Below are 24,155 nucleotides of genomic sequence, written 5' to 3'. Positions count from 1 at the left end.
CAACGATTGAAAAAGTGATTTGCTATTCTTTTTATTTGACTATTTTGATTGTTTATCAAAGTCATGTTAGAATAGATATGCTTGAGCTATAGATAAAAGGATAAACCAATGCGTATTTAGATAGTTGTGGTGCATACGTTTTATAATAATTGCTTTCTGTTATTGTCACCCAGACCCTTCTGCTTGATAAGCTTTATGGACTTTCACTGGGTCTCAGGAGGTGATAGGGTTGTCTTCTTTGCGTGATTACATACCCGGTTCTCGGAGGAATCAAAATGTCTGATCAAAAAGCATTTCACCTTTGTCAATTAATATGAATTAAGTGTTTTATTAGATTTGCATAATCTGTGTTCTCATTTAGGAATAGTTTTAATTGCCTCTTCCTCTGTGGTTGTTCATTATTGTAATTGGGGTGCATTTAGACTGCTCATTGTTTTGATTAATTCCTATTTGCAAATTGCTTATCACAGAGAAATGAATTTTTAAGTCAGGAATTTCCTTTGGTTTGCTAATTTCCCTTTAATTTTGCATAGGAACAGTTCAAATGCAAAGGATTATCACCATCTTGGTTTTCACAGTCCATATACAAACACACATACTTTGTAACCATGATGGTAATGACTGCATAGGAATTTTGGCAGGATTATTTATACATCCCAAATGTAAATTTTAGTGTAATTTGATGTAGGTTTTAGAGGGAGATACATTTATTGCTTATTTTTGTGTGCACACCATCACATACAGCACATCAAACACACACAAACACACGCAGTACACACAAACACACACAGTCCACATGCTATCGTTTGAGAACCGTAAGCTCACCCTAACCCAACAGAAAAATCGGCTGCATCGTTGCCCTCCAGTTTTCTTGTTTCTTCACTGTTTTCCTAAATTCCCTTTTTTTCTAACTGTTAGTCTGTGTGCGTCTTTGCCTTTCAGATCTACCACTTGTCAATCTGTCAGTGGAGCCCCAGCCAATTCTGGAGGGCAACCTGGTGAAATTCCACTGCTCAGCAAAGGCCAACCCTCCGGTCACCCTCTACCGGTGAGATTAATGAACTGTCTCAGGATTGTATTCTTCTCTTTCCCCCCCCCCCCCCTCCCCTCCCCCCACTCCCTGCAGGACCTGAGCTTAAATGACCCTTTTCATCTTTCTGTCTGTCTATGAAAGCAATTTGTTGTCAATCTCTACCTGCATCCAGTGAAGGAGTATGTAAACCCACAGTTCCACACACATGCACTTACCCAGTGAAGGAGAATGTACACCCACACCAGCTCACACACATACACATGCACTTACCCAGTCCAGGAGTATGTACATCCACACCCACACACACATATGCACTTAACCAGTGAAGGAGAATGTACATCCACACCCACACACACGTCTGCACTTACCCAGGCACATTTCCATAACCTCTGTTTGTTCCTGTTTTCTCCCACCTTACTTGACTTACTCTCGTTTTCTTACTCCGCTTCTCTCCAAATAATTCCCAAGTACTTGGCACACATTTTGTAGGTGGCATAGCTCTGGTAGAAATATATTTAATCTAATGATTCCGTTGGAAAAACAACAACTGTTGCTATCATAGTTTATAGTTTATGAGAAAGAGTTTCTACAAAACCTATACCCAAGATTTGACATTCATAAATCCAGTTTAGAATTGTTTTGTTGATATCGATGTTTTAACAAAAATATTTATATAACAGAAGAAAGGAAAATATAGTGGTTGAATTCATCCTGACCCAATATTTTAGCATAGGTACAATTTGGATGAATTATACCAATTTCTCAAAGTTTAGATCGTAATAGGCATAACATAATATAAATTTATATAACATAACTTGTAAATATCCTTAGTCAACTCTCTTTATCCAACTACTATAGATTTCAGATTTCAGACTTGTTGGAAACTGTTTGTCCGCGGATTATGCCAGCGTTCTTTTTTGCCTTTTAAAGCAATTACCAAAGTGTACGCCTTGGGGGGTGCAGGCCAAGAAGTGCAGAATAGCAAAACCATTAACCAACTTCTACGTTTGAGATATACTTGTGCATGCTAGAAACTCATAGAACAGCAACAAAAAAACAGAATAACTACATGCTCAGAAGAACTAAGCAGCAAGGTGCAATGCGGAGGTATGTTCTTAATACGTGGCCTTCTGTGTGGGAGGTTTCATAATCCAAGTATAGAATAAGTGGATGGGAATCGATAGAGAAGGGAATTGGATGGCTCCGAGTCCTGTAATGGTATTGGGAAATGAAACGGATGCAATACACACTCAGAGGTGGCAAAACAGAGATGTAGCTTCTTTTGATGGATTCCTTGTTTTTCAAAACAGAAAATACAAAAGTGGGGGTGGGGTGGGTTGGGGGGGGATTTCACAAAAGACAAGGTCTGTATTTGATTGTCTTGGCACTCAACAAAGACGAATCCCATAAAGCGCTTTAGAAAGGATGTGGCCTCTTTTTGTTGTGTTGCGAACCTCGATCAATCAGCGAATCAATCACGCATCTATCTGGAGGAAGAGTGAGCTTTCACTGTGTTAGCCTAACTTCCTCTCAGGGCTTTGACAAAAACATGTCCGGCAAGATGTTGAAAGACAGGAATACAATGTGGCTAGAGGAAAAACCATTCTGAGCTGCAGCAATGTCACATCATTTGGCAGCGGGTATGACTTCAAAAAGGTCAACCACCGCGAGAACACATTGTTTCTAACAAGACGTCTTCAACAATGGAACGCTTTATCCGAGAAGATATAGTCCTCCATCCTCAATTAAGATCTGAAGAGGCTTTGCAGAAATATGATCCTTGAAATGATGCAAGGCTCCGGTTCTGCTGCACAGGGACCCTAATCACCATGCTCACCTAAGGATGGTTTCATCTCTGGAGAGCCCTCCAACACACACACACACACACACACACACACACACACACCACAGGATCTTCATATCTCTGCTGCTGAATTCACCTTAAAGGCTAGAGTCGAGCTGGGATGTTCTTAAGCGTTAAGAGACACAAACACGCATTGCCACATGCACACACACACACACACACACACACACCGAAAAACACAGCAGCACACACGCACGCGCACGACACACACACAGACACACACACTAACACACACACACACACACACACCCACACAGAGACACACACACAGTCGATAGTCTGTGGACACAACAGGGACAGCAAAGGAACAGAGACGTCCTCAGAGTAAACCGCCTCTGCGTCTTCATCTATTCCCAGAGAGCCGTGTTCCTCTTCGCCCTCCTACATTTCAATGGCCCTAAAGCCACTGTGACACCAGAGGAGACATTAGGGCTACCAGTCAGAGAGGTACATGTCTAACTCCCATCAGCCTCACTCTTTGATCACGGCTCAGGGTTTAAACAACCTGATCCTAGGAGGTGGTGGGGGGGAGTCCGGGGTAGGTGTCAGATGGATCTATAACATGTACCTCCACAGCTACCTCCAACCGAGCTCCCTGGCTCACCGCTACGTCGGAGGGCGGCATGGTATGAGGGGAACAAGAGGAACCGGGCCAGTCGTTAGATTTAAGGCAAGGGGTAGAGGGGAGTAAATAAACATTCACGTGTGTTCCAATCAGGGGGCTTCAATCAAAATGAACCCCAGGAGGAAATACGGAGGAGTGCCTCTCACAAACATCTTCATTACATGTTGGCTGTGGCGGGAGGCAGAGAGATAGGATGGGGGGGAGGGCAGCAGGATTGCAGAAACAGCACAACACAAAAGGCTTTTTTTTTGCTCAGATCCAAACAAGAGCACACAAGAGACAACGGAGAGAGAGGGAGAATAACAAACAAGGCAAATCAGGTCCCTCGTCGCCATGAGCAACCATGGCGCCGCGTGACAACAAAACTACCTCGGCGACAGAAGCATCTGAAGGCAAAACAGCATCACGCCCGCACACCTGTTTATTTCTGGGTCCCCGTTGCTGCCTCTTTATTTTGGGCAGTTTTTTTCTCTGTTTGTTTTCCTTTGATACCGCCAGCCTAATGCGTCTTTCATTCATCTTCCTCGGCTAATGAAGAATTCTGACAGTTTATTGGAGCGAGTTATGCAGTGCGACTAATGCCAGACCAAAAAAAATCAGGCCACTGTTATTCAATGTACAGTCCAGAACCAAACGTATGCATTAAAATATAGCCGCTCGCCACTGCTTGTCTGGTGGACTGTCTCTGCACATTTAGACAGATGGCATTTAGATGTTCGCATCAGAGCCCACTTCTCAGACACTGAATGATTTAATTAATTTGTCGCATTACGCATCACATCTTTAGCGAGGAATTTGTACTTTTGTCCATTTACCAGCTAAAACTGATAGAAATTGCCGCCTTGATCCAATATGTTGACAACACAGAGAGCGGTTTAATCAAATCGGTTATATTTCGCTCCACATTGTATGGCCCCTGCGACGCATGCTATGGAAGAATAAAACAGAATACTTATGAGTTCTTATGGCCGCCAGCATCCTCTGCTGCTGGTAAAGGAACAGCTTTGTTAGCAGCTTAACTGACAAGCATACAAGCATACAAAAAAAAAACCCAGCTAAAAAAACCTCAGACCCACACACACACACAAACACGCACACTTGTTTTGGTCCTCTTCATTTGAAATAAACCCCTCCATTACAGGAGGCGACGTTAAGTGAGTCAGCGACGGAGGGAGGGAATGTGGCCACTCTAACCTCCTGCAGGTGTGTGTGTGTGTGTGTGTGTGTGTGTGTGTGTGTGTGTGTGTACGTGTGTTACCCCAGCCCAGGCCAGCTATGTTTAGCCACATCTTGGCCGTAGCCCAGCGCCCCAGCGGGGCTCTACAGTCTGTACTGCAGACGATACAGCGCTCTGTGTCCAGGATCGTTTGGCCACGCCCCTGTCTAGACCTTTTTCCACCCCTCCCGGCCCCCCCAACCCGAACCCCAAAATCCTGGCAGCCTCAAACTCCACCGGGGAGTGACCCTATCGCTCAAACATCTGTGTTTACTTCACTGCCACTCACTGACCAATGAGATCACGATACGAAAAATGTTTCGGTGGGGAGTCGTCTGTTGTTGATGATGATGATGATGATCATCATCATCATCAACATCATCATCACTATCGTCAGTGTCATCATCGTTATCATTATCATCATGGATACCCTCAATGTTGTCATTATCAAAATAATTATTCTCATTGTCGTTTATATAATGTTGTTGTTGTTCTTCTGTGTTCTTTTTTTTCTTGATGTTTCTCACATCATTACCATAATCCTTGTAAGCGTCTTCATCATCGGCTCCGCTCTGTCCCATGCTCGATCATCCTTATTGTGTGGCTGCCGCCGCCGCAGCCACTGATGCCTGTGTTGTTGTCGCTTGTCGTTAGCCGGTACACCAAAACAGCGCATTGATCTGCAGGCGTTGTATTCAAATCCACTGAAAAAGGGGGCTAGAGGGATGTCGGGAACATCAGCAGTCATAACCATTATCATAATCTTCCATTATGTCTTTAGCATACGGAATAGCATTTCTAGTCGTATTGTGGCACTGTAGACCTTCGGGCCGTCAGGAGGGGCTCAAAGAATTCCAATGCAATGCAAAGGCACCGCCTCCAGCTATACATATATTCATACGTAATGTGCAGGAATGACAAGGAAACCAGCACATGTGCATATGCACATGAATTTAGATTTATATTTGGATATAAATAGAGACAGTCCACATGCATACATCATGCATACATACAGACAGACAGACAGCCCTAGGCGGCATCACATGCCAAGGCAGACACACAGACAGATAGACAGACAGACACACAGACACACAGACACACAGAGAGAAGATACAGAATATTCATGCATACAAACTATATTCACAGACATACACCTAAAAAGGCAGTTAGCTTTGTGATCCAATCACAATATTTACAGGACATTTCAAGGTCCTCTTTCTTCTAATGTTAGGACTAAGGATGATTGCACTTTAATCTCAAGGTAAACAGAGTGAAATCCCAGAATGAGAGCCTACAAATATAATAACAAACCACGACTGTGAAGGGCAATAAGAGATACGTTTTCTCTTCAGGTCTCGTTTTAATGTGGTAATCTGTCCTCATTTAAATGATAGCGTTTTGCAGTGATGCACAGGGCCAACTTAGTCATGGAAAACAAATGAGTTGTCCCCACCACGGAAACTTTGCTCAGTCCTCCAACATGGAGGAAGAAGGTAGGCACTAATGGTGTTTTCATCCAACATCATGAGCTCGCAGTTATACATCATACTATTTTTTTTTGTGGCTGGTGCTTTCCGGAATGTTCCAAAGCTATGAAAAAAAAATAACGAGGAAAGAAAAAACCCCAAAGCCTCTGAAGATGCATTTATTTTGGCTTCTACAAAGAATAAAGAGTCTCAACACTCAACACTACTCAGAAAATAACCAACTTCCCGGAAAACCAGAAGCTCCAAGGCAACACTATGAGGGGGTTTTGGGGCAGGATGAGCCCGGGCCTTCACCACCGTGTCGACCCCTTTACCAAACACAAACAGATGTTCTTTGTCTGATATCGTGTCAATTTATCACCATCAGAGGCCCGGGGGTTGTGTGACGCCTGTATTCAAAGGTGGGAGCGTTATCTATTTGTGTCTCTTTGTATGTATTTCTTGGCTGTAACACTGTTGTGTTGCTCCGCTTGGCGTAACAAGGGACTTACCGTCGGCTGTCTGTCAACGTCGCATTTACTGGCAGCCTGGCACATCAATGTAACGATTATTTATTACCGGTACGGAATGTGTTTGGGACGCAAAGAGAGATGAAAATACACTCAAATCTGTATTTAAGTTTTTACTTAATTGACTTCTCTTTGTCATTCTCTCTCTCTCTCTCTCTCTCTCTCTCTCTCTCTCTCTCTCTCTCTCTCTCTCTCGCTCTCTCTCTCTCTCTCTCTCTCTCGCTCTCTCTCTCTCTCTCTCTCTCTCCTCCCCATCAGGTGGGCGAAGGGGGGCAGCATCATCAAGGAGGTGTCCGGAGACACCTATGAGGTCATCGTGGACCACTCCTTCTTCACCGAGCCTGTCTCGTGTGAGGTGACCAACGCCCTCGGCAGCACCAACATCAGCCGCAACGTCGACGTTTACTGTGAGTGGATGACCTCTGATGCATGGGATGACCCCTAGGACATAGGACTACCCCTAGGGTAGGGATGACCCCCAGGGCATGGGATGACCCCTAGGACATAGGACTACCCCTAGGGTAGGGATGACCCCCCGTATATTGGATGACCCCTAGGGCATGGGATAACCTTTTTGGACACTTTAATATTAATAAGGAAAATAATTGCACTTTAACTCAATTAAAGTGCAATGCTCAATATTTCCATTACAAAATGAGGTACTAGCTAAATGTTTTTCACTAAACTCTAAGTATATAATTCAAGTATTTAATGTTCATGTTCAATGCTGATCCCGGGAGAAGACATGGGTCTATTTTTTTTTTGCACGTGCGCTTATGTAAGTCACATGCACGCTTTACTAAAGAGCACACTTTAAGTAATCCGCACACGCTCTCTACTAGCGCACCCCCCCCCCATAAGTGCAGCATAGAATGAAGCAGGTGTGCATGCACCTCTCGACACGCAGGTAGAACTCTGCCTGAAACGTGAAAGGCGAGCTTGGCTGTAAAAAAAAAAAATTCCCCACAGTTGGTCCGCGGATGGCGGCTGAGCCCCAGTCGTTGCAGGTGGACCTGGCCTCCGATGCGGTGTTCAACTGTGCCTGGACAGGCAACCCCTCCCTCACCATCGTGTGGATGAAAAGGGGCTCTGGCGTGGTGAGACTGGTTGCCTTGATGTTTAATGCTATTGACTCGAATTGCATGCGTTCTTTGCTTATCGGTGGGAGTCAACGCTCCATTCATCTTTTGGATCAATCCACCAGTTGGATCCCCGGATGAATCGTAGAACATTCTCAGATGGCCTGTTGCCAGAATCCAAATTTCCAATGAAATTAGCTCTTTTTTTTTTACATCTGTTAGACTGTTTTAAGGAGTGTTTGCTTTCTGATTCAAGTCTCCTTCCAACTCAACGGCAAATTCCATGCCTTTGATCCACCAATCTCAGACTCAAAATTGGATTTTAATAATTGAGAAGAGATGCCCTTTAAGGCATTTAAAGAGTCCACATGTTAGCTTAGCAATCCCACACAGGCTGCCCTGATGGGTTCTTAGATTAACCCAATGGTTAGCGCTTTTGCTACTTTGTGCCTCTGACCTATGACCCTTCTCTGTTTTTGGTGACAGGTTCTGAGCAATGAGAACATTCTGACACTCAAAGCAGTGAGACAAGAGGATGCCGGGAAATATGTGTGTCGCGCTGTGGTTCCACGTGTGGGTGCGGGAGAGAAGGAGGTCTCCCTAACTGTCAACGGTAGGCTGCCATGTATTATTAATATGTCTATATAGATGTGCAAAGACAAACACACACAATCTAACATGCAAAACCTACAAAAGTACCTTAACACACAAACACACAGAACACAGACGGGTGGCATGTGGCTCAGGAGGTAAAAGGTTGGCTGGTAACCAGAAGGTTGCTAGTTCAATCCTCTATCTCCTCCTAGAGTGTCGAGGGGTCACTAAGACACTTAACCCTAACTGCTCCCGACGAGCTGGCTGTCGCCTTGCATGGCTGACATTGCCGTCGGTTTGTGAATGTGTGCATGAATGGGTGAAGGTTGGGCAATATTGTAAAGAGCTTTGAGTGGCCACTGGTTAGAAAAGCGCTGTATAAATGCTGTTCATTCACCATTCACAGACGGACACACACACACTGGAGGTAAAAGTCTCCATTATAGTTAAATTTGCTGTTTATTTTGTATTTTGTATATGCAATTGATTTCGTACAACTTTGTTTATTTGGAGAGAAGGTTAATGAGGTCTGATAAAGAAACAACCCTGAAACCATTGCCCACGCGAAGCCAAACAACGTGACATAAAGTAAAGCAAATCCACCCAATTGTGTTTATTTATTTTCCTGGCAAAGGTAACGGGATAAAACAGGAACCACTTGAGCCAGTGTCATCATTATGAAGTGCTTAAATACATTATAGGATAAAAATAGAAGGGGTCTGTGCGTTTTCTCAAGATATGGTCCTGCATTTCATAAACAGAGAAAATAGGCTTAAACGCTGATTAGATTCCACGGGAGTTTGCGGGGAAGCTGTGTGTGTGTGTGTGTGTGTGTGTGCATGTGTGTGCGTGCGTGTGTGTTTGTGCGTGTTTTTCTCTCTGAGGAAGTGACTGAGTGACTAATGAATAGCAGCCTTGGTGGGGGACCTGGCAACTCTTAAACAAATGACTTCATTATGAACACTTGATATTCAGGGAGCGTGGCTCATTGTAGCGCTGGCTCTCAGTCTGGATTTACACATGGCAGAGTCAAGGTTTTCCTCTTCTTTCACTGCCCATCAATGTCCGTCATGTCGAAGACTAAGACTGGGGGCCAGCACACATTGAAAGACAAAAGGTTATTTTTTACGTTCGTTTCAATTTTCTTTTCTGTAAAAAGATGTTGACGAGTATTTTGTTGACTTGCGGCGGGCGTCGTTTCAGGGTTACCGTGCCGATAAAGAAAAGAAAAGGCAACAAAATAAAACATGATGGCGGCGTGGTTTGCCTGTGAGGGATGTTGTTACCGCTTCAAGCATGAAGATCACATAGGGGGAACCAGCGTGCATGGTAGGGCTTCTCCTCTTTAAAGCCCAGACAGTAGCAGAGCGAATCAGAGAGAATGGGATACCACAGCTACCCCCTCCAGCTCGAGATCACAGCAGTGAGACGCTCACCCCCTTCACAGGCAACCATTCAGTCAAAGCTGAAGCTGAGCCTTGCCTGCCGAGCGAAATCATGACTTATTCAATTGTCTCCGATTTGGTTGTTTCTGCCTCTGATATCCATTTGGAGCGAGAATTTGGAAAAGGCAAAAAATAACTTTGCAAATGAGATTTCTAATTGATGTTTGTTTTGACGCACTGGGGGGGTGGAGAGTAAAACATGGAAAATTGATTATTTCAATAGATATTAAAGCCAAAAACACTAAAAAGACTACATGTACTTTGTCTCTGCAGACTTGTTATGCAGGCTCTTTTATCAAAATCTCTTTTTGTTTATAGCACTTTCTATTCATATGCTGCTCTCACACACCCTCTCGTCTTGAATCTGTGCTCATAAGCCCATCTGCTTCATTAAAAAAACATGAATGATTTATTCTCTTTCACTCGAGACCCCGGAACATGCATCCAACAAGTCCGGTCGAACAAATCGGTTAAAGTACAAACGGCACGACGGCAGCGTGGCTCCACGCAGCGTGAGGGTCCACCTGTGGCTCTGCATTGATTTGTTCTGTGTTTGTGGTCGAAAGTCGCAGCGGAATCTGTGCTCACCTCAGCTCACGCGGTGTCCACCCACGGCCAGTGTATTTACAAGTCAGTGGGGCTGAATTGATTCTGACAGTGATTGAATAGCATTAGAGCACTGCTCATTATAATAGCAACACAGAAAATAAAGAATTACCTAAATTCTCAACTCAAGGGCCCACAGTGAGCAGTTGGTCAACTATTGTTGTTCTCTCTCGCTCTCGCTCTCACTCTCTCTCTCTCTCTCTCTCTCTCTCTCTCTCTCTCTCTCTCTCTCTCTCTCTCGCGTGCTCTCGCTCTCTCTCTCCTGTGTTATTGAATGTGACTCGCTCTCACTGTGCCTCACCACACAGCCATCTGAGTGTGTTGCCATCCCCGGGGAAGAACGTCATTTAATTATAATCAAACAGCTAGCAGCGGAAACAGTTTATGTTTAAGTCACTAATGGATTCATATTGCTAGTTGATCATTCCCAAACACAGTTTGTTTTTGTTATTTGTGATTGTCATTAAGAACTATTACAGAATAAATTTGAAAGAGATTCGTCAAAATCCGTCCAGAGATCTTGATCCAATATCCCACCATCATAAATATATGCGTTGACTTCAAGGCCTTTCCCAGCCTCCCTCAAGGTTCTGCTTGTGAGAGAGAACAGTTCAAACAGAACATTCAAAACAAAACGGATCAGCTCCATTCATCCACTCTGGATGCTGTGAGCCGTTGTGACAGGCAGCTCTGCTCGCTTGGCCCTGTCTCCTTCCCAACTAGCCTCCACTCTTTGTCATTTCCCCCCGCCATAACTATTGTCGTTCTTTAAGTATGTATACAGCATGAGCTTGTATGAAACAGTGCATGTATGAACCAGAGGAGGGCGGGGGTTGGGGGGTTCATCTAGGTTTGCGTGATTATTCATTCAGTGTACAATATGTCTGCATCCATATTCATATAAATACCGCACCGGATAAGTGATTGAATCCATCTGCTTGAGGGAATTAGTCTCGCACACACTTGAGAGCCATAGGTTCGGTGTATACATATAAATACTCATTTATATGTATGCACAGGTTTTAGCTGCATGACAGTCCAGTGGTGTTTGTGTGTGTGTGTTTCATATGTAACATCTGTTGTGTGTGTAATGCATCTGCGTGTGCGGTGCTGTGTATATTATCCGATATTAGTCCCAATGGGTAGCCAGAGGCCAGATACACCTTTACCACATCAATTGAAAAAGTGAAATAGACCCGGAAATATCCTGCAAAGCACTTGATTGTTAATTTAGCATTCTTGACTCTGTGTCTGTAGCTTCCAGACATAGCCTTTACAGGTCTAGCAAATTAGCATTTTTGCACTTTTCTAAAACCGACATTGACTCTATCATGAATGGAACTGTGGGAAATTAATGATGGCAAAATCTGCATAATAATCTGATCGTAACCTAAGCAGCATAATGTATTCAAATATCTATTGAATTGGTTTGATTTTTTGATTAAAAATAGCTTCTTGTGACCTACTTTTCCAATATATTCTTGAATGCAGACTTTGCAGCCACATTATAACTATAATACCAGCTTTCACCCGGTAATTAGCATAAAAAATGTATGGGTGCTAACATTAATTATGCTATTATGCTAGCTCAAGCTCAAATTTATGTCCAAGAAAAAAAGAACAGCACATAGATCGCTATAGCACTATAGAGAAGGACATTTAGTACAGCAACAACAGGGCACCTTCAGAGGGGGGAGAAAACAAACAAACATGGCTGGTGTGTGTGTATCATAGTCCTTCAAAGCCTGTCCTTCGACCTGCACATGTGGACCGTCGCCACCCCCCCCCGATCACAGCCTGCCTCCTCTGGTTACCAAGCCTGGTCGTACCTGGCCTGTTCACACACAGCAGGAGAGCCAAACACCGGAGCAAACACACATCTGAACACACACAGACACACACACACCTGAACACACACACCTGAACACACACACACACACACACACACACACACCTGAATACACACACACACCTGAACACACACACACACCCACATACACACACAAGTACCTTCAAGCTGTCTGAACCAGACAGATAAGCCTGCATGATTATTATATTTCTTTCATCTCATTTCCATCTCTGATCAGCGATGCAGATTCTGCTCCGCCCCCAGCGAGGGGGTTGGGCTCGCTGCCACCCATTGATCCGAGCTCGTGTTTCAAATTCTACTCTGTGTGCAGGAGCGAGGGCGTCGTCCCCGATCCCATGCGTACAGTCACGGCGCACACGTGTCACGCGTCGGAGTCAAATCTGTTTGAAATCTCAACCACGACACCTGCATAAGTGCCCAATCACGGCCAGCCTCATGCTCGGCGCCGGCCTCCGCGTCAGCAGGTGAACATAAGTTGGGGAGCGGCGGAGTCTTTAATACAGCGTTATTCATTTAACTGCAATCATTCCCCGCGTAGCGGTGGCCGCCTTGCAGCATCCTCCGCTAGCATACCGAGACGCCATCTGCCAAAATCTCATTAAAATGCTAATCCGTTTTAATAAGAGACAGGTAATAAACTGCAATTATGTGTGGTCAAAGAGATGGCAATGAGCGAGAGTTGTGTGCGAGGCAGGGAAGTTGGTTCTGGGGAGGCATCTCGTCTCCCCTCGTCGTCTCCCATCTCCGTCTCCCCTCTTCCCCGCCTCGCTCCCTCTCTCTCTCTCGCTCTCCCTCTCTCTCTCTCTCTCTCTCTCTCTCTCTCTCTAATCAAGAAAATGCCTCCTTGGCAGCACCTTTTCTTGCAGACTCTCACTCTTAACCCCAACCTTATATAGAGATGATTTAACATTTGCTACTGCAAGGCTCTTTCAAAGGTCCAATTATCCACATGTGGCGTTGAGTCACACCTCTCCTTGCTATTTGTAGAAACCTGGTTGGGCTGTCTAAATTAAAATATTAGATATATTCACCGTTACACAAGGTGTTATTGCCCCATTATTTTTAAGTCACCCTCATTACAGATAGCAGTTGGACGAAGCCATCAGCCGATTTCTGTGAAGTATGGCAGGAAAACACCTCTCAATCCTCTATCAAAACTCTAATCGGAACAAATTCCTCTCAGGGCAATCTGCGTGTCAGCCCTCCTGTTCATCCATAGTGTCTCCAGTCATGACAAATGGCTCGGGCGCAGTTCCCTGCTACCTGTATCAACAATGTGTTAATTAAAGTGCTGACCTCAGTGGCTGGAAATAGGCTTCCTCCGCTCAGTCATCTCATTGAGCACAGAGTACGTCTGTAAGACAAGAAGCTCTGCTCTGGACTCTGCTACCGCCCACCCCCCTTGTTTCACCGATTGGCCAATCTGAAAATTTATATCAATATTTCTCCCAATTAGTGATTTTTATGGAGTAAAACTTTGCTTGTATTTATCATTGAAAATGTGAGCTCTTGTATTGAAAATAACCTGATAGTATTTCAGATCACCTTTGCAGACAGAATTGACTACCTCTGAGTTGATTTAGAATGTTATTTCCTTCTCTTAACCTGGACCTAAGTCAGTTGCCAGCAGACCGCTCCGCTCGCTTGGAACCTCGACAGAGGTGGTACTAAAAAAAGTACCCGGTACCAGGTACCAGGTACTTTTTTAGCCAATGGAAACGCAAAAAAAGGTGGGCAGAGTCGAGGTGAGTCGAGCTGGTACTGTCGGTGGAAAAGCAGCATAATTGTTTTTTTCTTGTGCTTAGAGTATCCTCACTGTAGTCCACTGCATCGCTGTAGGAAATCAACTCATGCATTCATCCAACAATGTTGTCAACCTGCCAAAAAAAACAACACATTCCCATCAAACTAAATTATGAAGCTGGCCAAAAGCAGCAGACGACAGTTACTCTCCATGAAAGTTGACATTAGCGGATGAGCTGTAAATCAAACTGCATCGCGCCGTCCGTTGGTATCTATTGTTCCTGACTTGCATCTGGTGAACGGATCACTGATCTATTGGTTTTGCTTGGCAGGTCCTCCGACCATCTCCAGTACCCAGACACAGCAGGCTCTGCACGGGGAGAAAGGACAGATCAAATGCTTCATCCGGAGCACCCCACCACCAGACCGCATCGTAAGTAACTCACATGGGAATCACCCCATCGTTCTTGCTTTAATACATGCACATGCACGTGTGTGTGTGTGTGTGTGTGTGTGTGTGTGCTTGTATGTTTTCATGCTGCTGCCGCACCTGAGTACTTCACTGTAGACATGTAATGACCATCATGGCGTGCGAGATGCCTGTATTTGTTCAGGGGGCTTGAACAATGGGACGCTATGCTATTGTTCTCTTAATTAATTTGGTAAAAAATAATTAGATGGATAACACGCAAGCAAGGATCACTTCCATTGTTGTGATATTATTCACTGTCATTAGTTGTGCATGAATAGTGGGTGGGGTAAAGATATCATGCTCAGGCCCTTCATTTGTTCCTAATTGAACTCGTGCTTAGGCTCTGCAAGCAAGAGATCCCATTAAGATTTATGAACCCCCCATAAACAGCATAATTTTTACTATTTTTGTGTGTGTGTTTGCAATTGTGTGTGTTGCGCGTATGTGCATGTGTCTGTGAGTGTGTCATTTTAAAATGAACTAGTTCAGTTCATAGTTCATAATTCAAAAGTTTTAACTAAGTTCACAGTTCCAAAAATCAACTAGTTCATAGTTCTTTTTTTCAATATGTCGCTGCGAGCTATTATTTCGGAACCAACGCTCTCTCAGTTTAACTTCATTCAATAGGGTACCAGATTTCTATAGAGCCTTCCACTCGAAAACATGGCTAAATAGAGTGGTTGACACCGAATGTTGACGATTGTTCCTGTCTTGGGTATTTGGCTCGTTTTGAATCGTCCCTGCCTGCTTCAGAATGGCTGGCTACGTGTATGCACAAACCTGTCCTTAAAACAACCCTAAATGTTCATTTTCAGAAATGTGCAACTCATCGAGTGCTTAGTGGTGTTCGTTGATGTTCCAAATCAAGTATCGTAGTGAAACAGTTTCTGTCGTGTTTTATTTGGCATTTTGTAATAATATGCAAACTCCACCTGAAGTCAAAACATACATTTTGATGACTTCACAGATTATAATTTGTTTGAAGGGAGGATGAGATGGACAGATTATGTAAAGGTTACCATCCAATGCTTTAGAACACTAACCCACCAACAAAGCCTCGCACATGTGACTGTTCCCTAACGATAATCCTGTCTGAAATTACATATATATATATTTATTACACAGCTCTACTCAATGCTGTGGAATGCTCCATTCACTTGCATGGGCCTTCCTGACTTCCGGTGGTGAATTATTTTTCAATGATGACCGTTGCTAAGCATATAATGACTGCTGTCAAGGAAAGTGGATTTTTTGCCGTATTTTGTATCACTCCGCAAGTATTCCGGTAATTTATCAACCCCAGCGTACTCAGTTGCTAAGCGCCGTCAACGTCTTTGGCAGACTTTTTCTCTGCTGATCAACACTACGAATGCTGGTAACAAATAAATTTTAAAAGGACACACTGTGTGAAGTTATTTTTTTGTCTTGGCAAGTAGCCGTGTAATAAGCGGGATAAAGTATGGAAAGTCGCCGGTCATTATCACTTCATTATCACTGTCGGGGCTTATTTTCCCGATAATGATTCTATACATTATACCTTACATAGAGATATATATAGCACAAAAGCAACGAGTACTTTCAGACCCCATGGGGTAGATGTGTCACTCTCAGAACCCGTGTTCATGTGTCCCGCTGTGCCGTCGGACCGTGTGAGACCGCCATCCCCGACGGTAACGCATGTATCCGTGTCTCCCGGTTGATGCTGATGTCCTGCTCCTCTCAGGCCTGGTCCTGGAAGGAGACGGTGCTGGAGTCGGGCACGTCGGGCCGCTACACGGTGGAGACGGTCAGCACGGAGGAGGGGGTGATCTCCACTCTCACCATGAGCAACATTGTGCCCGCCGACTTCCAGACCATCTACAACTGCACGGCGTGGAACAGCTTCGGCTCCGACACGGAGATCATCCGGCTGAAGGAACAAGGTGGGAGCCAAGGTCCGAAACCGGGTTCCACCCTCCTCTTCTCTACGGAATAGCCTGTTTTCAGTCCGTCTCTGTCTCTCTGTGGACATGTGGGTGTGTTTGTGTGTACTGTGTGTGGGTGTGTGTGTGTGTGGTGTGAGTGTATACTATGTGTGTTTTTGTGTGGATCTCTGTGTGGGTGGGTGTCTTTGTGTTTGCGCATTTGTGTTTGTGTGTGCGTGTGTGCTTGCGTCAGAAAGCTTTTGTTCATATGATAGCATTTAAGCGTCATTGTTTCTCTCCCTCCCTTTCTTTTTCATTTGTGTGTCGTTGTAATGTAGTTGGATGTGTGTTGTTTTTACTGACAACGACCATCAGCCAATGTGTGTTTTGCATATAACTGCCTGGCATCATTAGGCATCACACTTTAATATGGCGTTGATTTGACGGGTGGACAGCTCTGTCTGCTTTTGTTTGCCCTGTCCTTCTGTCTTGCCGGCGTACATGTGATCCAATCAGCTCTTCTCTAATCCCGTCGAGGCATTATAATGGAAACAGAAGAAGCAAACATAGTATCCCAGGGTATATCTTACGATGGTGCTTTGATCATCATTGAATTGGTTATCTGTAACATATATTCCAGACTGTGTTTGAATTATGGGGGAGCCACAGGGGGGGGGGCTGAGCTTCCTCGCCAGAAACCTGAGCTCCTCTGAAATAAAGTTTGTGGGGGGTGGGGGGGGGGGTCTCTAACAAACGTAATGTAGAACATATACATTCAAACAGCATATAGAATTGTTATTTGAAAACACCCTGATTTAAGATGAAGATTGTACAGTGATTTTTATCCTTTAATATATCTGCAAATGTCTTAAACATTTCCTATCATGCAACACTTCTAAAGGCTGTATCTTAGGGGACCACCGCGGGGGGCATATCTGAAACTGATCCAGGATTCAAAGCCCGATATTCTCCCCCGGCCCTGAATACAGAAAAGTACACTCCAAACCTACTTTTTGGGCCAATCTAGCATCATTCTAATGGTAGAAGAATAGAGAGCAGGGCAGCATGCGTGCGGCTATGGCCTTTTGATTGCATTATTAATTACCGTGTGAGTTAATGACACTGATAAATTCCTGGCATATTGGTTTGGTGCTATTGCTCATTAAGATTAAGAGCGACTCAAGGACCAGAGCCAATTGGATGGGTGGCGTCGCTGCATTGTGTGAGTGTGCTCTCTCATCACGGCAGCGCCTTAGCGGATGACTCATACACAATGCTCCCTGGCACTGTTTACCCCTTCCATATCTTCATAAAGATGCCCTCTATTTGTTACATAAATGATGGCTTGTTACATAATGAATACATGCATTTGTTGACCCTCCCCTCGCAGTTCTCATTTTCAGAAAAAAAAAATCTCCCATGATTTGTTTTCAATGCACTTATCCCCAAATGATAAATTATAAGCTTCTTATTCGAAAGTGACATTGATCAATGGTGACATTAAATGGGCTTTAATGGTATTTAATGGAAGAGCACTTAGTTGTTTTGCATTTGTTTAAAGCAGGAGAAGGTCATTAATGTGGACTCAGGTCCTCATTATAGTGCACTTTGCAGCAAGGGCAGGATATAGATGAATGGGCCCTGTAGTTTTTATTCCTTCCTGCTTGCATGCACACACACAAACACACACACACACACACACACACACACTCATGAGAACGCTTGTATGCATACGTGCAAATGCACACGCTCATACTCTCTATAACTAATGCTCTAATACACTCATACACTCCATAAAGTTCTCAATAAAAAATAAAATCGCTCAGCCAAATACCTTTATTAACCTAGCAGAGTGTAAATTAAAAGTTATTAGACAGTGTGATCACAGCACGCCTGTTTACTGGGATAATACACAAACCGTTCACTAATTGTTTTCTCCTGAGTGCACTATAATCTCGGGATTTATGGATTGTGCAGGACCATTCAGAACTCATATTGGGTAATGGAGACCACACACAACCCCATGCCTTTCTCTGCCCAGACCTGTGCTAAGGATGGAAAGGAATAAATCAATATGATAAGCTACGTGTGTGTGTGTGTGTGTGTGTGTGTGTGTGTGTGTGTGTGTGTGTGTGTGTGTGTGTGTGTGTGTGTGTGTGTGTGGAGGTGCACCGTGAACTGCTTGTCAGGAAGGCTCATAAGAGATGTCTGTGAAAACGCTGTGTCTGTGAAAACGATCCCAACGGCTGCACTCACTTGTAGTGTACACTGTATGTGTTCCATTGCAGCTCTGTTTTTCTTGCCCCATCCGCGTGACAGAAGGGGACTGTGGTGGTTGATTCTCTTTGGGTTCCTCTGCAGAGTCCCTGCCTGTGGCGGTGATCATCGGAGTAGCGGTCGGAGCGTTTGTGGCGTTCATTGTCCTCATGGGCACCGTCGGAGCGTTCTGCTGCACGCGCTCACAGAGAAGTATGTTTGGTCAGTCCTACTCTCTCTCTCTCTCACTCTCACTCTCGCTCCCTCTTTATGTCTTTCTCGCTCTCTCTCTTTCGCTCTGTATCTCTCTCTCTCTCTCTCTCTCTCTCTCTCTCTCTCGCTCTCTCTCTCTCTCTATCTCTCCCTCCCCTGGCCACTCTGCACCCGGTGGCAGCACTAACACAACCAGCCAAAGCATACAAGACCATTGGGCCAACTTGCAAAACAAAACAAAACGGCGGTCATCTGGTCAAACAAGTATCGGGAAATGGGCAAATTGCATGTCATATCAGGGTTTAAAATGTGCCCTCAAGATTTTTGTGTTGATCAAGATCTTTGTTGTTCTTGTTATGCCTCTACTATGGTAATTTATTGTAACTCATTGCTTTCCTTTATAATCGAAAACTTGACATTCTCAGTGACTCAATGATTAGGAATATGTTGTACATGAGACACAATACTGGTAATGTCATATGAATGCCATGAATGCAGCCAGACTGAAAGTGCATGCAGCAGTCTGAAGCATGTAAATCATAATTCAAAAACGGCTTTATTTTCCAGAGAGGTGTGTTAGGAGATAGTGAAACCGAGTGTTAATCCATCTGAAGTGACCAGTTAAGTCAGGCAGTCTGTGACTAAACTGTACTAACAAGCCCCCTCACCATGACTTGTTTTTTATCTTGTACTCCACAGAAGATGCACACCTGGTCATGCCCACTCTGCCTGTCTCCATCTGTGCCCACCAGAGAGAACTTGCAAGCAAAATTAAGACAGAAAGTAAGACGTCCTGATATTCGATAAATCAATATTGGCCCAGATGGGAGGCGTTGTGGCCTCAGTTAGTTAAGCTGTGTGGGATTACGTCCCACACGTGTGACGAATAACTTGGAACATTCTTGTATTGGTTACCCACAGTATTGTTGTTCTTCTTTGGGACATCAGGGAGGATTCCGTTAAACCAAAGGGTAGTTGAAGTACGTGGGAGGAAATCATTGTCTTCGACACACACAGTGTTGTGGGTCTCTGGGGCTCATTGACACTTGGCCCGTCTCATCTGTTTCGGTGTCTGCCACCAGATCATAAAGGGGCCGCGTCGGCCAAGAACGACATCCGCGTGGAGATCGTTCACAAAGACCACAACGCAGCCCGGGAGAGCGAGGACCACGCCTCCATGAAACAGCTGATGGTGAGTGTGAGTGACCATGCTACTTTTTCCTTCCACCCTCTCCCTGACCTTGAGTCCCAAATGACCGCAGTCTACCTGTAGGCCTCCTGGACCCTATTAACCCTGCTCCTGAATGATGTATACAAATTCCCCATATATTTGCTTTAAAAGTATCTCCTGAAATGACTAGATTGCAGTGAAATGGTAAACATTGAAACATAGAGTTGATTATTTTATTTTTGTTGATATCCTTTTTAATAGCATGTACATGCCTTTTACAGGGGCTAGTTTTCATCTCTTATTGGATAGATTTAATTGCAGAATAGCATTTTATTGTGCAATAAACAGCCTTTTGAACAATGCGAGGGTTTTAAACCGTTTGTCGATGACTCAGACTCTATATTCAGTGCATGCATCACACCATTTATTCCTATGAGTGGGCCTCGGCACAGCAGTCACTGTAGCAGCTGACACACACACACACACACACACACTGCACGCAAACACACACACACACACACACACACACACACACACACAATCACAAAGTAGGCATTTACAAGAAACCCGCCTTTTTTGGAAAGACATAATTGTTGTGGTTAATATATGCATTCCCCCTCCCTCAAAGGCAGTGGCGGTTACAGTGAGAAGTCTTGGTTTGTAATTATCTTCATCACACTTAATGGGTAGGAATGCCACAGCTAGGGGGGTAGAAGCCTTTTCACATCTGCATTTTGCAAAACATGAGTTTTTCCGGCATTTGCATTATTCATGTTTCTTCCTGGTACACGAGAGAGATGAGGTGAACACGTTTGACTCTTTTCCCTTTCATGATGATGTGCTCCCTCCGTGTATTGTGTTGTGCAGCGGTGAATAGAGCAGTTCAGAACGCCCCGCCTTCCCTTAACACTCTTGTCTCCTTCCTGGTTCCCGTGCAGGTGGAGCGAGGGGACTTCCAACAGGAGTCGGTGCTGAAACAGCTGGAGGTGCTGCAGGAGGAAGAGAAGGAGTATCAACACATCAAGGTACATCCAGAGGACAAAAAAATAACATGAGCAGAGGGGGCGGAGAGAGGAAGTGACAGAGGGACATTGAGAGAGTAGAGGAGAGAGAGTGGGTATTGAATGCATTGCACCCACAATTTCTTATGAAGGCACCAGTATCGCTGAAAGGCATAAATCTCCCTCTCCTGCCACCCATGGTTGGGCAAGGATAAAGCCAGGGGGCGAAAATGAATCCAATTAGAGATCTAATTTGATTAATTAGGCCATCATCAAAGGTGATGCAAGAATCAAAGGCGGATGGCCCTGAAGTATAGCTCCCGTGTCCGAGCCAAGACCATTACATATTAGTGCACACATCTCTAATTTGTGGGTTATAATCCCCAATCTTTTGCACTGTTGAAAAAAAAGCAGCACTGTAATCATAATCAAACAGCGGGCTGTTTGAGTTATGGAGCCATTTAACAAATTATATGTTAAACACAGTGTAGAAAGAAAAAAAAACTCAAGCAAACAACAATATGTTTTGTGATTATGTATAGTAATTCCTTGTCTAGCCGGCGCTTGGACCGCGCCGGCAGGACAATTATACAGATGGGCGTTGAAACAATGCGTTCAGCGTATTTACGTTCAGCAAATAGATAATACAGTCATAATGATCCTATTAGATCACTTAGACAGAAATCGTCCACTAATTTCCCATGCATCGTGCCAACGCGTTTCCCAGTCCCAGAAAAAGAGGCAAATTCAGTTTGTTTATACCACCGGCCAAATGAACGCCCGACAGTGCCATCACCCAGAGGTGCTCCGTCATTGTCTCCACCTGCACACCCCACACCCCTTGGGGGGAGGGGGGTGGGGGGGGGGTGTGGGGTGTCCGGGGCTGATGAGAGAGCGTTTGGGAAAGGAGCACAGGGACCACGGCAGAGATAAAGGCGAGACACCCACAGCTTCCCAGGCCGCTGTTTGATAATGACAAGCAGAACCAAGGAATCCTCTCAGGTTGTCTGGCACTGTCATTTCACTATAATTAGCAGTCTCCTATTGGGAGTTGGCAGTGTGCTCATCTCGTCTTGACATTCACATTTATTCCAAAGTGAGCATGCACACACACACATACACACACACACAAACACACATACACATACACACACAAACAGATACCCAACAAGCACACACTCACACACAAATGCAATCGCACAGCCACAAACACGCAAATGCTCGAATCCCTCACGGAAACTGTGGCAACAGTGTAGTTGGTGGAGCACAGTAGGCTGACAACAAGTATGGAAGTCATGGCCTTAGAATCCAATTCTGGGCCCACATGAAGTTAAAGACATGCCAACCCTTATGGGTCCAATTAAAGCAAGGAATTGAGTGAACTTTGCTCCATTACTGGCATGTGAGATGCCAAACTATGAATCATCAAGGTCTTCCTAATTAGCTGGTAAAAACATTCGGAGGTTAGTAGGAAGGTTGACAAAATTAAAATCATAACTCTGCTTTGGTCATATTTTCGTTTCTGTTTATCTTTTGAGCCGTGATGTGTACATCGAAGTCGGTTCTGCCACGGGTAAGTGAGTTTTCAATATGGCTTCTCATAAGGTCCATGTTGACCTTGACCTCTTCCCTACGCCGAAACAAATATATTGTTCTAGAGAAAAACACTGCTCCGGGTCGTCTCCCTGCCGCCATCAACACCGGGAAAAGCCTGCTCCTTCCCAACTGTTTTGTGTGTGTTGTGTTGACTAACAAACCTCTCCTTCCCGTGTCCACCCCACACACACACACACCAGGACCCCACCAACGGCTACTACAGCGTCAACACCTTCAAAGAGCACCACACCCCCACGGTGGCGGGCAACCCGCCGGCCGAGGCCTCCCGCAACCCCACCGGCGCCAGCACCCTGGGCAAGCAGCGGGTGCCCACGGGCATGTCCTTCACCAACATCTACTCCACCCTGGGCGCCGGGCCCAACCGCCTGTACGACTACAGCCAGCGCTTCGTCCTGGGCATGGGCAGCAGCTCCATCGAGCTGTGCGAGCGCGAGTTCCAGCGGGGCTCGCTCAGCGACTCCAGCTCCTTCATCGACACACAGTGCGACAGCAGCGTCAGCAGCTACAGCAAGCAGGACGGCTACGTGCAGTTCGACAAGGACAGCAAGGCATCCGCCGCCTCCTCCTCCTCCCACTACTCCCAGTCCTCGTCCCAAAACTCGGACCTCACCAAGCCCCTGCAGAAGCGCATGCAGACCCACGTTTGACCCGGTAACCCCCCCCCACGCCAACCCCAACACCCCCCCCCCCCCCCCCCCCCCCACCTTCTTACCCCAACACCCCACCCCCCAAGGGACAGTCGAGTGAGGAACAACCTACCTATCGACCGCGCAATCCACCAGGGTAATCCTAAGACTTTCTCACTGAACACTGGTTTGTAAATCGTTGTCGTGTTTTCTTGTGCCGCCAGATACAATAATCTGGTCCCGGCTTTGATTCACTTGTCGATCAGACTTCTAAATGACCCCCCCCAGCAGTGGATCAAGAAGCCTTACACCCCCCTTCAAAGTTTACTCATTGACCGGGTCTCTTTTTCTTTCTCTTATTTTGTTAACCCCCTTACGGGAAATAGTGCCACTTGGAGGTTAATTGCCAACTACACAGAGACAACAGAAATGGGGATATTTCAATACACAGCCTAATTGGAGAACGGAGGAAAAGTCCTCTCAAGAGCGTGACAATCAGGCCTTCTGGTTGAAGAAGTATTGGGAGACTTATTTGGGTGATTGCCATTGAAAAACGTGGAGAGTCAATTGGGGGAAGAGACACTCGTAAGAATGTGTGCAAACACGACGAGATCCTTCTGCTGCTTCACAAAACACATGCTGAATGTTGAAGTGTGTACATTGTTAAACTGCCCCCCCCACTCCCCTTAAAACAATGGGGCTCCGCTCAGCTGGCTTATCAAACCTCATCTCCTAAGTAGGTAGAATAAGATGAAACGTGCCCACAGACTTTCCAAACAATTATGAGGATGCCTATTTCCTCTGGCATCTGGGGCCCTCGGAAA

The 24,155-nt window shown here is 45.1% G+C and overlaps 1 protein-coding gene across 1 annotated transcript in view; it reads left to right on the top strand.

Annotated features, from left to right (window-relative positions):
• kirrel3b (kirre like nephrin family adhesion molecule 3b) overlaps nucleotides 1-23,381 on the top strand; it is a 158,157-nt gene extending 134,776 nt beyond the window's left edge. Inside the window, exons 6-16 of the mRNA XM_084466713.1 lie at nucleotides 943-1,048; nucleotides 6,993-7,141; nucleotides 7,704-7,831; nucleotides 8,300-8,426; nucleotides 14,404-14,504; nucleotides 16,267-16,465; nucleotides 18,809-18,916; nucleotides 19,616-19,699; nucleotides 19,999-20,108; nucleotides 21,026-21,112; nucleotides 22,885-23,381. Of these exons, the coding sequence (XP_084322839.1) occupies nucleotides 943-1,048; nucleotides 6,993-7,141; nucleotides 7,704-7,831; nucleotides 8,300-8,426; nucleotides 14,404-14,504; nucleotides 16,267-16,465; nucleotides 18,809-18,916; nucleotides 19,616-19,699; nucleotides 19,999-20,108; nucleotides 21,026-21,112; nucleotides 22,885-23,352 (1,667 nt within the window). The 3' untranslated portion in view covers nucleotides 23,353-23,381. The remainder of the gene's footprint in view (nucleotides 1-942; nucleotides 1,049-6,992; nucleotides 7,142-7,703; nucleotides 7,832-8,299; nucleotides 8,427-14,403; nucleotides 14,505-16,266; nucleotides 16,466-18,808; nucleotides 18,917-19,615; nucleotides 19,700-19,998; nucleotides 20,109-21,025; nucleotides 21,113-22,884) is intronic.
• The last annotated feature ends 774 nt before the right edge of the window (nucleotides 23,382-24,155 follow it).

Source organism: Micromesistius poutassou (assembly GCF_964030765.1).
Source record: "Micromesistius poutassou genome assembly, chromosome: 4".
Taxonomy (NCBI): domain Eukaryota; kingdom Metazoa; phylum Chordata; class Actinopteri; order Gadiformes; family Gadidae; genus Micromesistius; species Micromesistius poutassou.
The sequence above is the reverse complement of the archived record's forward strand: the minus strand, read 5'-3'. Positions and strand labels throughout refer to the sequence as shown.